The 15,515-nt window shown below is 45.9% G+C and overlaps 1 protein-coding gene across 1 annotated transcript in view; it reads left to right on the forward strand.

Moving 5' to 3' along the window:
- Window positions 1–8,835, forward strand: part of st8sia4 (ST8 alpha-N-acetyl-neuraminide alpha-2,8-sialyltransferase 4) — a 31,775-nt gene extending 22,940 nt beyond the window's left edge. The window contains exons 4-5 of the mRNA XM_064307719.1: window positions 327–620; window positions 6,286–8,835. Coding sequence (XP_064163789.1) covers window positions 327–620; window positions 6,286–6,568 — 577 coding nt within the window. The 3' untranslated portion in view covers window positions 6,569–8,835. The remainder of the gene's footprint in view (window positions 1–326; window positions 621–6,285) is intronic.
- The last annotated feature ends 6,680 nt before the right edge of the window (window positions 8,836–15,515 follow it).

Raw genomic sequence — 15,515 nt, forward strand, 5'->3', positions numbered from 1 at the left:
TCTCCCCCGTTCCCGCGCAGGTGTACCAGGTGTAACCTCTCTCTCTCTCGTCCCTCCGCAGGTATAACCTCTCTCTCTCCCTAATTCCTCCCAGGTGTACCAGGTGTAACCTCTCTCTCTCCCTCGTCCCTCCGCAGGTATAACCTCTCTCTCTCCCTAATTCCTCCCAGGTGTACCAGGTGTAACCCCTCTCTCTCTCTCCCTCGTCCCTCCGCAGGTGTACCAGCTGTAACCCCCCTCTCCCTCGTCCCTCCGCAGGTGTAACCCCTCTCCCTCCCTCGTCCCTCCGCAGGTGTAACCCCTCTCTCTCGCTCGTCCCCCCGCAGGTGTAACCTGGCGCCCCTGGAGGAGTTCGCGGAGGACGTGGGCGTGCGGTCGGACTTCACCACCATGAACCCGTCGGTGATCCAGCGGGCCTACGGCGGCCTGCGGAACGACAGCGACCGCGAGCGCTTCGTGCGGCGGCTGGGCGCGCTCAACGACAGCGTACTGTGGATCCCCGCCTTCATGGTGAAGGGCGGCGAGCGGCACGTGGAGTGCGTCAACGACCTGATCCTGCGGCACAGGCTGCGCGTGCGGACCGCCTACCCCTCGCTCCGGCTCATCCACGCGGTCAGAGGGTGAGTCAGAGCAGCTGGCCCCGCCCCCATGACCCCCCCACCATGCGCCGCCCCCACATGACCCCTCCCACCATGCCCCGCCCCCACACGGGTGGCCCCGCTCCCACACGACCTACCCCTCGTTCCGGCTCATCCACGCGGTCAGAGGGTGAGTCAGAGCAGCTGGCCCCGCCCCCATATGACCCCTCCCGCCATGCCCCGCCCCCAAACGGTTGGCCCCGCCCACATGACCCCTCCCACCATGCCTCGCCCCCACACGGCCTACCCCTCGCTCAGGCTCGTCCATGCGGTCAGAGGGTGAGTTACCCGCCGTGGACGAGCAACTGGCCCCTCCCACACTGCCCTGCCCACACGGCCCCTCCCACACGGCCCCGCCCACTGGCCCCGCCCACATAGCCCCTCCGACACATGACCCCGCCCACACCGCCCCGCCCACACGGCCCCTCCCACTGGCCCCGCCCACATTGCAACGCCCATACGGCCCCTACCACACTGCCCCGCCTACACAGCCAACCCCTCGCTCCGGCTCGTCCACACGGTCAGCGGGTGAGTTGCCCACCGTGGATTAACGGCTGGCCCCGCCCCCTCTCCAATGACAGAGTCTGAAAATGTGCACACGTCTGCACAGTCTAACACGCTTTGGACATGCTTTCATTTCTAAACATGGCGCTTCTGTGGAGACTGCTGTCCTAATGTGGTAATTACAGACATTATGAAGAAAGAACACATCTCCATTTCTGTATTTAACCTATCTCACTAAATAACACTAAATATACAAACAGTTGGACAAATCTAATAGAAATACAGAATTTGAGTGTATTGGAATTGAACGATGCGTTTTTTTGTAAAAAAAAAAAAAAAAGAAACTACGATTATATTGTTAAACATAAGTGATCGATCACCATTTCACATCCGATTATATCCCTCCACTCTTTACCTAGCAAAGTAGTCCGGTCAGAATGATCTCTAGATAACATTAAATGGTAAATGGTAAATGGACTGCATTTATATAGCGCTTTTATCCAAAGCGCTTTACAATTGATGCCTCTCATTCACCCATTCACACACACACTCACACACCAACGGTGAGAGGCTGCCATGCAAGGTACCAATCAGCTCGTTGGGAGCAATTAGGGGTTAGGTGTCCGGCTCAGGGACACTTCGACACGCCCAGGGCGGGGGATCGAACGTGCAATCCTCTGACTGCCAGACAACCGCTCTTACCTCCTGAGCTATGTCGCCCCATTTTTCTGCATTAACTAGGCGATATGCAGTAAAAAATCTTATAAATTTTAATTTGTAGCAAATGATTAAAAAAATATAGTTTGACAATTTTTAAAAGTGTACACATTTTAACTTAACCTATATTTAGGAACACTAATTAGGCAGATATATTGATTCAATACAAATAAGTGAATTCAATTTTTTTATTTTACTTAGGATTTTTACTTTTACTTGGCTAACTTTTGATAACTTAAAAAAAAATTAGATGCACTACTCAAAAGTACAAGATGGATTACCAAAGAATTCTGTGGCAAGCGATTAGCAAGTTCAAAATAAAAGTTTGCAGAAGTTCTTGAGGAAAAAAAAAACACATCAACACTTTTACAACTGTTTTGTTTTCCTTCCCTTTTTTCATAATTTTTCTCGAAGATTGGAGCGTGGGACGTTCACTCTCTCTTTGTGTTTCTCACAAGTGTGTGGCAATGCTCAACAGAACAATTTATTTCTCGATTTGCGGAGGTACGCTTCTGAGCACCAGTAACATCAGCAAAAAACCACGAGCAAGGAGCAAGAATACAAGAGGGGGTTATAAAATGCCACATCCTTCACGTTGTAAAAAGAAAGTGCTTGCTTTCAGCAGTGAAAGTATGACATCCTACGATGCACCTTAAAAGGAGTTCAACTCAGATGTCGTCATTGACAACATAAATGTGTTTCCTGTTGAGCAGACGCTCGCCGTTTCACGATGAAGGGTGTGGACCTCTTTCAGCCCAACTAACCCCCCTCCGCCCAAAAACTAAAAAAATACCCACCTTGTTTGTAATTTGTGAAAAAAAAAAGAAAAGGGCCTTGATTCCATGTTTTGCCATTTACCCAGTGGTTTCACGCATGCGTTTTTGAAGGTCAAATCAGTTAAAAATGTAATTTTTTTTTACACCAAAGTCTACAGTTCCATTACAACACGGATAATGAAACTGACCCCGTGACAAACGAGTTGATTATCGTGCCGTGCGGTCGGAAAGCATTTCCTGTTACAAGCGATCTGAGACCACAATTAGAGAAGCGGCGGGCCGCCAACTACGGTGGCCTGGAGAGGACATGTGAGAAAGGAGATTTGCGTCTCATGGCTGTGAGTGCTGTGGAGCTCAGTGAAGGTCCAGAGAAGCTCATATTTACCATAGAAGGCAAGCTCCGAATGTGAAGGGAGATTAATTACTGTTGCCAGCTTCATTATTTTGAATGTGTTGTCCTGCACAGACCGATGCAGAAAACTGGCTTTTGGTGTCCCATTAAAGCAGGGGTGTCCAATCTTATCCAGACAGGGCCGGTGTGGGTGCAGGCTTTTTGTTTCAGCCCAGGACTACGACACCTGATTCAACTAAATGAACTGACGATGGTCTTCGATCAAGACAGTGATAAGTAGAATCAGGTGTCTTAGTGCGAGGTTAAAACAAAAAAAACCTGCACCCACACCGGCCCTGTTCGGATAAGATTGGACACCTCTGGATTAAAGTGGCTAAAGAGGGTTTCATCCAGGGAGGGGTGTCTAAAATGACTCAGTGTGAGACAGTTTCAGTGTATGAATGTGATTTAAATGCGCAAAAGATTCTTCAAGGCCTGCAACTTTGGGATAATTTCCCCCCCGCATGTAGTCCCCATTAAGGCTTTCTGTATGAAGTCAAATATAGCCACGTTATTTCGGGAGGTTCGGATGGAGCAGGTAGACCAGGATGAACAGCACTCGAAACGCATCAGCTGCGCCCTTCCAATGCCACACACACACACACACACACACACACACACACACACACACACAAGCTGAGTGGGCTGCAGTTAGCGTTTTAGCATTCTGAAGCTTTCCGTTCGTAGCACTGTAGCATGTCCTGTAGATTAATGTGCCATCCCCCTTCAGGAACCAAGGGAGGCCCATTTCCAGTGATTTTATTTCCCCCTATGTTGTGTGCGGCATGAGCGTGTGTGTTGTGTTGGCATTAGCATATTTGAATGTAATTGCATTGAATTTTATTGTGGATCCCTGGAAGACTCCCTGAACAGAGATCCTTATAATAAACTGTAATAAACCATCACTGCAGTTGTGGGTCTGGCAAGTACACAAAGTGCCTCTTACAAATTATAACCCCCCCCGCCCCCTCACTGGGGGGCTGCTTGTGACCATTTCCTGTCTGTGTAATGCTGTCGACTGCCTCCAGCACACAGTTAAGGCTCAGTCTTTTTTTTTAATCATCATTAACGGCCAGACGGCCGTTCCACGCATTAAGGAGCCCAGCCTTTACTGGAAGGTTCGGCGAAAAAAGTTAACCCCTTCCTGCCTCCCTGTTTTTAACGTTGAGGTACTACCGCCGGCGGTTTCAAAGAGCAACACGCGACCCGCTCTCGCATCAGCCAGGGACGAGAGGGCTTCCCATTGGCTGGCACTTTCATTGTGCGGCAGCGACCCCTGCTGGTCGACCAGATGCGCGCGGCCTACTTAAAACGCGCTCCTCTGACTCATCTCTGTGTGAGCCTGTCTGGGGTGGGGAAGCAGTGGCCGACATCACATGCTTCAGAGGACAGCACATGCCCGTTTGTTTTTTTTGGGGGTTTTTTTTTTTTTGGGCTGACAGCAGAGGTTGTGGCAATGACCGCTGATAAAGGGGAAAGAAAGGACAGAAAGCATTAAAAGGGAGGAAAAAGAAATCCAACATGAAACATCCTTCCATGGGAGGAATAAGAGAAGACTTAATACTGTTTATGTGTCAGCCTGCATATTTTTAAAGGCTGTTTTTTGTAATTGCAATTTTGTCCAGACTGCATTCTCTTGCCACCGTTATTTCGCTTTTCATCTTTTTCAGCCGCTTGCGTACACATTATTACGTCTTCATTGATCTTCCGATAACTACATTACCCTCTGATTTTTTCTGTCTTTCTTTAATAACAGGCTCTTCGAGAGCAGTCGTTTTGACAGCAGCGTCACGTTAGGAGGCGTTACACTTTAATTGAAGGGGGGGGGGTGAGGGGGGGGGCGGGCGTACAGTTTGATTTATTTTACGGTCTCTGGGAATATCCGGACGGTTCCCCGGAGGCCTGGAAGATGGCAGCTCGGATCCGAGGATGCATCTCCTCTTTAGGGGTTGTCATGGCAGCCGGGCGTCAGGCCCCCTTTCGATCGCGTCTTCGTGGAGCCGGCCTTCCGGCGGCTAAATATAGACGAGCGGTGGCCCGGCGGCTCCGGCGCGGCCCGATACGTACTGCCGTCAGGAGCGCGGCACGCGGAAACGCTGGGGCGAGAACGCATTTCGGACTTTGTGACACGTCCCAGAAACGACGTGACGACGACCCACTTAATTACCCCCCCCCCCAACCCCCACCCTCAACTCCTCGCTGGGGGATGCAAATGAGGTCTGCCCGCTAGGCAACATGTGGTTGTCATGGTGTCCACAATGTCATTATTTCTTTTTACTTATTTGCCTGACGGTGATGCTGGATGTTTAATAATTTGTAAAGGCGTGCCTGTACGGTGCTATATCCTAAGTGGATTGGCTAATTGTGGTGTTAATATAAAAAAATGGCTGCCTGTACGGTGCTATATCCTGAGTGGAGTGGCTAATTGTGGTGTTAATATAAAAAAATGGCTGCCTGTACGGTGCTATATCCTAAGTAGAGTGGCTAATTGTGGTGTTTATATAAAAATGGCTGCCTGTACGGTGCTATATCCTTAGTGGAGTGGCTAACTATGGCGTTTATATTTAAAAAAATGGCTGCCTGTACGGTGCTGTATCCTGAGTGGAGTGGCTAATTGTGGTGTTAATATAAAAAAATGGCTGCCTGTACGGTGCTATATCCTTAGTGGAGTGGCTAATTATGGTGTTTATATAAGAAAATGGCTGCTGACCTGACACAGGGAGAGTGAAAGGGATGAAAATAAACATGGATGCCGGGTTGAGTGCGACCACTGTGAAAGGCGTGTCTTTGGGTATCCAGCCGGTACATCACACAACAGACCCGGCCATGTCTGTCGAATGCGGCAGGCCAGTGTTCAGTGCAGACCATCAAAGCCGCCCATTCCCCACTACAGAGCAGAGCGTATATCCACTGAAGCTAATTGCTCTGTTATGAGCTCCCTTCATTGTTTTATATGCATTAGACTCCTACATTACAGATTACTAATGCATTATTAAAGAGAACATCTAGACCAGAGCATTGTGGGTAATGACAGAATAAGATTTAAGTAATCCAGTGTGCCATGCGGGGTGGGTGCATGACTGGAAGGTGATGGGTGTGGTTTTAGCACTTTAGCATTGTGGGTAATGACAGAGTAAGACTAAAGTAATCCAGCGTGCCATGCTGGGTGGGCACATGACTGGCAGGTGCTGGGTGTGGTTTTATGGTTTCAGCCTTTGACTGCGGCTGAGCACCCGTGTAAACTCCGTCTGCTCTGCAGGTACTGGCTGACGAACAAGGTGAACATCAAGCGGCCGAGCACGGGCCTGCTCATGTACACCCTGGCGACGCGCTTCTGCGACGAGATCCACCTGTACGGGTTCTGGCCGTTCCCCAAGGACCTGGGCGGGAACCCGGTGAAGTACCACTACTACGACGCGCTCAAGTACCGCTACTTCTCCAAGGCCAGCCCGCACAGGATGCCGCTGGAGTTCAAGACGCTGAAGACGCTGCACAGCCGCGGCGCGCTCAAGCTGACCACCTCCAAGTGCGCACGACCCTGAGGCTCCGCCCCCCCATGAAACCCCTCCCCCCGAGCCGAATCCCGTGTGCCGATTGGCTGGATTTTGTTTTTGAAGCGGGGCTCTGGACATTGCGACGTAGCATTCTTTGCGCACGAGTGAGGGAGGAGAGTGCTGGATAGGGGAGGCGGGGCCACATAGGCAGGGGGCGGAGCCATGGACAGGGGGCGGGGCAAGACAAGGGGGACAGCACCGTACTGACAGTTTGAGTGATGTGGAATACGCAATATACGGACGACTGAAACTTAAAGTAGCCTGAAGTTTATATTTAAAAAAAAAAAGAGAGTGTGCCTTGTTACGGACTGAACAGATGGAAATAAGGTACAGCAAATGGACTGAGTAATAAATAGGATTTTAAATGCTTTTTTTTATTTTCTAAACTGGCTCAGCATATTGAGAATGTTTCGCTGTGAATCAGATGTTGGTGTATCTGCCTGGTCGTCTTTTTTTGGGAATGGTGTCGTTGATCACACGGTACTAGAGATTTCAACAAGGGGTTTAGTGGCAGTTCTCTGAAGAAAACTGGAAGGTTCAGGTCATGCTCAGTGGTGTGTTAGAGATTAGAGAATGTATTCTGGATGTTTCAAGTGGAGAAAATGGGTCCTTAATATTGATTCCAAAGATATTACTTTCACTTTTATTTCATTTTGACGCTTCTTCAAAAGATTGTATTGTGCGAACTTAAATGCTGTACTTTTTTGGCAACTCAAGGCCTCAGGGCATCAATTATTTTTGTATTTATCAAAGTCGGGAAGAAGAACCACTGATTATCCAACACGCTATTTCTGGGAGCGATTTCGACTTGAAACCATTAATGAGCATTTCACTGGACAGATCATTTTATTCAGTTTCCAAATCTTGGATTGTAATTATCTGCCGAATGTAACAGCTGATACCATTGGAACAAATCGTTTGTGCAGCTACTGTGAAGTTAAAAAAAAAAAAAAAAAAAAAAAAAAAAAAAAGCTAAATGATAAGATCATAACTGGATTTTTTTTTTTAAAAGGACTTTGCCTAACCGTAATGTATCCCTGTGTGAAGCAACGTCATCATGTAACTGCTAACCCAGCGTACGCGGGATGCCAGCCCCAATGCCATTTTAGGACCCCTGTGCTTTTGATTCCAATTTTACAGCGACTCGTATAGTAAGTTCCGCACGGTCACTTAAACTATGCGCAGATGCTATGATTCAAATACGTAGTTAACAGTAAAATACGGGACAGCTAATACTTTGTTGAATGTTTGCCTTGATTTAAAAAAAAAGAACTGTATCCTTTTATGACGATGTAACTTAATATTAAGAAATATGCTTACGCAAAAAGGCAAGATGACATTTTGTCGTAAATGATGCACCTTTCATTTTTGTGTAAGATGTCCATGCACTTGCAACCATAAGTTTTTTACGGTTCATATTACACGTTTAATTGCTTATTAAAAGCAAACCTTCAGTATTATGACGCAGTCCAGCCGCGCTACCGGGGCTGGTTTGCGCGTGCTCTAACCGAGCTGGAGACGCGAAGTCAACCTGATTAATGCAGGTCGATCCTTTATTTAACCAAGTAACTGTATATATCAATTATACGCAGCCCTGGCGATCCAGCTCGTCCTCACCGCCAGGGCATTACACTGCCGGTCATCCTCATTGTCCGCTTACTTTCTGACGTTTCGTCGTTCCTCAGAAACGCCAGTGTACACTTTGACATGTCGTCTTTGTATCTTTGTAAAATTTTGAAGTTGTCCCTTTTCCGGGGATCTTGAACGGGAGAATGTACATATCTAGTATGGAAATGCAAACATGAATGTTTATTCATATATGTGTATAGTTACTTAGTGACAGACAAGTAAAGGAAATTGCCTTTAGTAACCAATGAAACTGGTATTTATTGGCAATATAATAAACTTCTCTTGAAAAGAATGCGATCAGGAAATTTACCATGGGTTTCAAGCCTTAATGTATTTATTTTCATTGTTTTTCAAAGGATGAATAATATGTTGCTGTTGTTTTAGTTTGTATGTGTTCATACATCTGTAATTTATAAGGTTGTCGTATTTTTGTAAATCTTGTATTTGGACACAAACCGACTAAGGTGCTGAATGTGGTAGGTTTAAAATCGTTTTTGAAACATTTGATACTAGTTGTTTTGCAATATTTCCAGCTTTAAATTTGGTTTGTTTCTTTTGTAAAAAAAAGTCAGATTTGTATGTATGTGTAAAAAGGCATTTTAGAATAAAACATTGTTCTCTTTTCAGTGATGCAGGTCAATTCATTCAATAAAATGTTTTTTGCTTTTCTTTTGAAAGTGTAGCTTCTGGACTGACGGGTGTTCATTATGTTACAGCATTTAATTTCTGTGCGAGAAGCTACGCGACTTCAATCAGAGAATGGGCAAGGTGGGACATACAGGAAGCGTACAAGTAGTTCAAACGCTGAAGGATTCTGGTAGTTGGAGTTTTGAGGGATGGAATTCTCCTCCCGTTTAGTCAGTGGTCTCAAACTCCATTCCCGAGGGTAAGCGGTTTCTGCCGGTGTTTGTGATTTTCTTTCAATCAGCATCCAATTTAGATCTTTGAAACAAGGCATGCAGACTCTTTAGTTAATCAGTGACTTAAATTAAGCACTTATGTGCAGGAGAACATCAAAAACCAGCTGCCACACAGCTGCCCTCTACGATTTGAGTCTGAGATCTCATGCCTTAGAGATGGTAGCGTTGGCTAAAGTATTTTGTTCCTGCCGACTATAATGGCTATCGAAATGTCCCCGCTCACGGAGCACCACTGGCGCCTGACGTTTGAAGAGCGTGATGGTGACAGTTGCCACGAGTCTCCCTCTCAGTCGCCATATCTGTGGAGCTCAGTTGAGCATGCATGGAATGTTCTGGAATGAATGAAGCCTACAAAGGTCTTTCCCCCACTTTCATCAGCTAGGTGTGATTTGATTGGCTCTCCCATGGGAGAGTGGCATATTCATCCGGCAGAATTTCATACCCTGCTGGACTCCGTGCCACGGCACATAAGGGTGGCGCTAGCCATGCGTTGCTAGCCCAGTATCCTGTTAGTGTTTATAGTTTTGTTTCCTTTTTTTATATCTTTATTTGTGTCTTGTCTATATAATTTACTCATGAGTGACCTTAGGTGTGACTCAAGTGTCATGTTACTCTTATGTTTGCGTGGGATTCTGTAATGTGAAGAATGTCTGTCATTAAGCTCAGTTTAAGTGTTATTTATTTAAAAAAAAAAAAAAAAAAAAAAGCTGTTAAAAATGCTGCTGGCTCGCAGGAGGTCTGACTCATGGCCATGTGTGGAACGACGTGGCAGGCGGGTCTTGTTACTACACGCTCTGGCGCGTAAAACGCCTCGTCTTCAGACGCATGATTTCAGGGTAACACACGCCCTGGAGGAGGAGGATGAGGAGAAATGATTCAGGCGCGATTCTGATTCACTGAATCATTACGACGCCAAGAACAGACCCGAGACCCACGCGATGCGATGCTTCATCAACGGCATTTCCGAGACTCCTCTTTCGCTTCTGTGCAGGTAATCGGCATGAAATGAAAATGCTCCAAGCTCCACAAGTAAAGGGCTTTGGAGCACTCCTACCCTTCAAATGCTGGGTTGATACTTGTCGTAATCCCCATATTAAAGCATTCTTTCCTGTGGAGGGGACGTGTCTTCTGGCCCGCCCCCCGCCCCCCCCCACGGTCTGAAGAGCCACACAGTGGTTTAATGAGCATGACTGTGATGTCATCCATCCATGCATCATCGTTCCGGAACACTGCTGTGATTCCATTGTTCACTAAGTCTACGGTAGGGTTGCCAGATGTAAAAAAAAAACCAGACAACATACACAGTTGGTTAGAAGCTTGATTGGAAACAGGGTGGAGAACTTAGGGGGGGATGTCCCTCAGAAGCAATGGTAGTCTGGGTGGGGGGGGGGGCTTTAGGTTTATGGCTATTGGAACCTTTCACAGATCTTGGAGGAGGGGTATACATGTTGCAATTAATCGTGGACCGGGGGTGGTCGAGACAAGAATTAATTGCAAGCTAATGGTCATTTATTTTAATCAATTGCTCAGACTGGACATTATATGGTCTGGTCCAGACTACAGACCGGACATGTACAAATCATTTGAAAACCTGGACATTCTATCTGGTTAAAACACTGGGGACCTGGCAACCCTGTGTCCATGGCCCTGTTATGGTTTCCTCTGTTAGCTGTCTTACATGTCATTGGTTACAGTGGGGGGTGGGGGTGGGGGGGGGTGGGGGGCTCTGTGATTTCAAAAAACAACTGAAAACAGACTTTGGAGCACACAGTGGCGAGATGACAAATAAAACCTAGCTATTATTTTAGTGTAATGTGGTGAAATAGCTGTAGTAATTAAGAGTGGGACTCAATGTTCTCAAGAAGAAAGGGAAATTAGATTCACAGCCAGACATGGGAAAATGAGAATGATGCAATGGTGTCCCCAGACAATGAGGGGACTCTTTCCGATATGGTTAGTGACTTTTACATGGATTCACACACACACACACACACACACACACACCATTTGCAAGGATGCAAATGTTGTCCATTTCACAGACAGTGGTGCACCCACCAGCACACAATGGGCCTCATTCACAAAAATATTTCTAAAATTGTTCTTACTTTTGTTGTTAAAAATGTTTCTACGAAAAAAACAACATGGCATTCATGACACACGTGCAGACCTTTGTTTTTGTGCATATCCCAGGTGTATGAGATGATGAATGCTGACTGTTCGTAACTTTTATGCACAATCCTGTTCATCTGATTAGCACAAAGAAACAGCCATGAACAAATACAGGTAAGAAAAAAATGATGAATGCCAAAACGTTCTTAGACAGTTTATGATCAAATATGATCGTACGCATGTTTCGTGAATGATACCCATTGTATTCAGACCACGTGTTGTGTTTCCTCTACATAATACATAGTGGTTTCTGTGAAACTAGTGAAAATACCCCTCCACCTGACCCTACCACTCGGATTCCAGGCTGCACTCATAGGTGATGCTGGTCACATCATTCCAAAATAAAAGCTTTATCAAACGTTTATCTTAACTGGGTAGAGAATTACATTAATGTGCCTTATCATTGACTGCTAGCCATTAAAGGCCAAATTGTCTGCCATTCCTTTGAATGGCCACATGGTGGCAGCAACGATGCCTTAATCCTGGCTGGTTTTAGAAACTGGTGGTAATGTTAACGGCAACATTAACTGATAATTCTATGGAATTAACCTACCTGATATAGCACTTCATCCAGGTTGATTCTCAAAACCAGAGAAAAGAGTGGCAGCCTTACAGTGGAACGGGACTAGGTTTGGATTTTGGATTTTAAAGTAGCCAAAATAGCCAATCCTGAGTTTAGTCTCAGATTTAGGTTTAACCAGGCAGGGAAAGAAGGAGGGAAGGGATTTACATTTCTGTCCTTTGATGTAATATCGTGGGTTAGTGGGGAGGGATGGCAATCTCAATGGGATGTAATATATGCGTTCATTTTGTATTTATTAATTCTCTTTTCTCTTCCCAGGGACCATGAGATGAAGAAACACATCCTAAGGAATTTCACTTCAGAAAAAATATCACACGATGGCCGCTGGCCTCATACTTCTCACACATCCAAATCCAAAGGAGTTGCTTCATAAGAGTAACCCACCAATCACATCCTTCAAATCTTCACATACTGACCAATCACAGCAGGGACCAGCGGTAGAGAAAGGGGTGGTCGATTTGTTAATGCACATGGAACATTACATGGAAGGAAAATTGCACTTATCTCAGGCTATGCCTCCAACGTCTATGGTACAGATTCACTACCATCTGTCAACTTAACCTATCTGACCATACGTTGATAACTGAATGCTGATGAATGCCATTTAAAATATATATAGATCTGACTCTGACTCCTAGCTGATCACGGGAAAATGAATCCGAAGCTCTGACATTTTGTTAATGACATTAATCCCGGGGGACCTTGGGGAATACATCATCCCGAAGATAGAGAGAGATTACACGTGTTTCTCCGCCAGACTCGAGACTCTTTAGAACTCATTTTATTCTGTCCTCGAGGGATATGCTAACCGCTGACATGAAACCGAATCATGAATCAGAATCATGAGTCAGAATCATGAGTCAGAATCGTGAGTCAGAATCATGAATCAGAATCATGAGTCAGAATCATGAATCAGAATCGTGAGTCAGAATCATGAGTCAGAATCATGAGTCAGAATCATGAATCAGAATCGTGAGTCAGAATCATGAATCAGAATCATGAGTCAGAATCATGAATCAGAATCATGAGTCAGAATCATGAATCAGAATCATGAATCAGAATCGTGAGTCAGAATCATGAATCAGAATCATGAGTCAGAATCATGAATCAGAATCGTGAGTCAGAATCATGAATCAGAATCATGAGTCAGAATCATGAATCAGAATCATGAATCAGAATCATGAATCAGAATCATGAATCAGAATCATGAGTCAGAATCATGAATCAGAATCATGAGTCAGAATCATGAATCGGAATCATGGCCCTGATATGTAGTTTTCCACGTCAGGCCACTTCTGACCCTCGCAGATGTTGGGAAACGTTCTGCGCTTTATCGCGGGGAAATCGTGGCCCTCAAAGCCAGTTCAATTTCTGGTTTTCTCTTCTGCCTGATGGTCCGCGGTCCAGCCGATGTCACTGATTGGCCAGAGATCTACGCTCACCTGGTGCGTCAGGTGTAAATCAATCTCTGATCAGAGGGGAGGAACAAAAATCAGCGGCACTTCCTAGCCACCGAGAGCCAGATTTGATTGTCCCTGATTTTATCACATTTCGCCTGGATTACTGTAATGCTCTACCTGTAGGAGGTCCATCCAGACTTCTTCCACAGATACAGGTAGTGCAGGATTAAATTTAGGCAGGATAGTCCTCCCCTACACCTCCAGTAAGGATCATATTTACCCCTGTTATGATTCCTCTCCACTGGCTCCCCTTACAGTACAGAACTGACTTCAAGGTCCTCACCTCCTCACTTGTAAGGCTCTACCCTATTCCCTTACGAGACTACATTACCCAAGCTCCTTCACTATGACACCTTTGGACCTGTACTGTATGGGGAAAGGTCATTGACCTCACATGCCCTCCTGTACACATCGTACAGGTAGTATGTGTTCATGCAAGTCATCTTAGTAAACAAATCACAGGTATGCTAACATCATCACCCCGTATCCCACACCTATAAATTCGTCCACCTGAATTGCGAACCACAAAAAAAACCTGTTCATTCTCTGTACCATCTACCCCATAATATCCTCAGCGATGTAATTGTTTCCCTAGCGACCGTATTGTCTGAAAGGGGAACTTGCCTGACCTTGCTAGCTGCTCTTTCTCCCAGCAGCTTGTGACAGATGTCTTTTGCAGCGGACCGGGTTAACCCCCCCCCCTCCCCCAGCCCCCCCCGCCCCGACGGTAAAGGGCTTTGGCGATTCGGTGAGCCAGGCGATATTATGCCCTCAATGCAGCCACGCTTGTGGAGACGATAGATTTTAATACCTGCTTTGGTCCATCCAGCTATTTCTTTTTTTTTTTTTTTTTTTGAGAAAGGTGCTTTGTGTCAGAAGAAGTGCCAAAGAAGCTTTGATGGTTTCATTGCTTCATTGGACCGAACGTCTGCTCATAAGATGCACATTGGGTTCAGCGCCTAAAAGAATCATCAGTTGCAACAAATCCATACTTTCCCTAATTCAAATCTAGTTCATCTCCACACTACAAGAGGAAAGCCAAATGATCAGGACCTAATGTCTTATTTCCAGACTCACCCTGCATTAGCAGTACTGTACGACTGCTCTGTCAGAGGTAATCACCATCCCCCTGGTGCTGCGGTCACCCCAGAAAAGATTTGGGGAGCTAGCCCATGAGCCCCCCCCCCCAAACAACGCCTCAGGGGACTGTACTCCTGGCCCAGAATGGCTCTGCAAACAGAAGCATGCATTTTTTTAAAAACGTACAACCTGCAGACAATGCGTCCAGCCCTCTGGCTACTCACAATACCCCCCTGGGAAGAGGTGCCATGGGAGGGGAAGCTACTTTATTTTTATTTTATTTTATTTTTTTAAAAAGGAGAGCAGACAGTTTGTCCTCCTTTTTTGAGGTTTAGCTTTATTCAGCCTGGGAGGATGCTGGGAGGGGGTCAGACAGAGAAGGGATCACAGCAGCAGGTACACAGCTCAGGACTCACCTGGACTCACCTGTACTCGGCCTGCAGACCGGTCAGGGTCGTGTGGAGGCTGGAGCCTATCCCAGGATGCATTGGGCAAGAGGCAGGAATACACCTTGGACAGGTCAACAGTCCATATCACAAATGCCATTTACCCACACACTCATACCTACGGCCAGTTCAGAGTCTCCAGTTAAACTAACCTGCATAATTTTGGGAGGAAACTGGAGTACCCAAAGGGACCCCAGGGAGAACATCCAAACTCCACACAAAAACGTCTTGTGGTGAGATAACAGTACTATCCACTGCACCACCACACCACCTGAAACAGTAAAGAAGTAAGAATAAACAGACTAAGTTGTGTCTGAATTGTGTTTTTACAGGAATAAACAGCCTACGTTGTGTCTCAATTGTGTGTTTACATGAAATCAGAGGGTACAGAGGAAGAGTATGGATCTCTGGTCATTACAGTTATTTCTCGAAGATACCTTAAAGACTGTTGACCTCTCTGCAGTATATATAAGAGTGCACCTCCCATCCAAATCATAACTTACAATATGAATGAAGGATATTTAGACATTACTGAAATATCCATTTTGTATAATGTATGTCGTAGATTACATAAAGGATCTTGTCATCTTGCGAAGCACAGTTGATGTCCTAATAATGTTTCTTTAACAGAACCAGCTGTGTGTGCCA

This window comes from Anguilla rostrata, chromosome 14 (genome assembly GCF_018555375.3).
Source record: "Anguilla rostrata isolate EN2019 chromosome 14, ASM1855537v3, whole genome shotgun sequence".
NCBI classification, from domain to species: domain Eukaryota; kingdom Metazoa; phylum Chordata; class Actinopteri; order Anguilliformes; family Anguillidae; genus Anguilla; species Anguilla rostrata.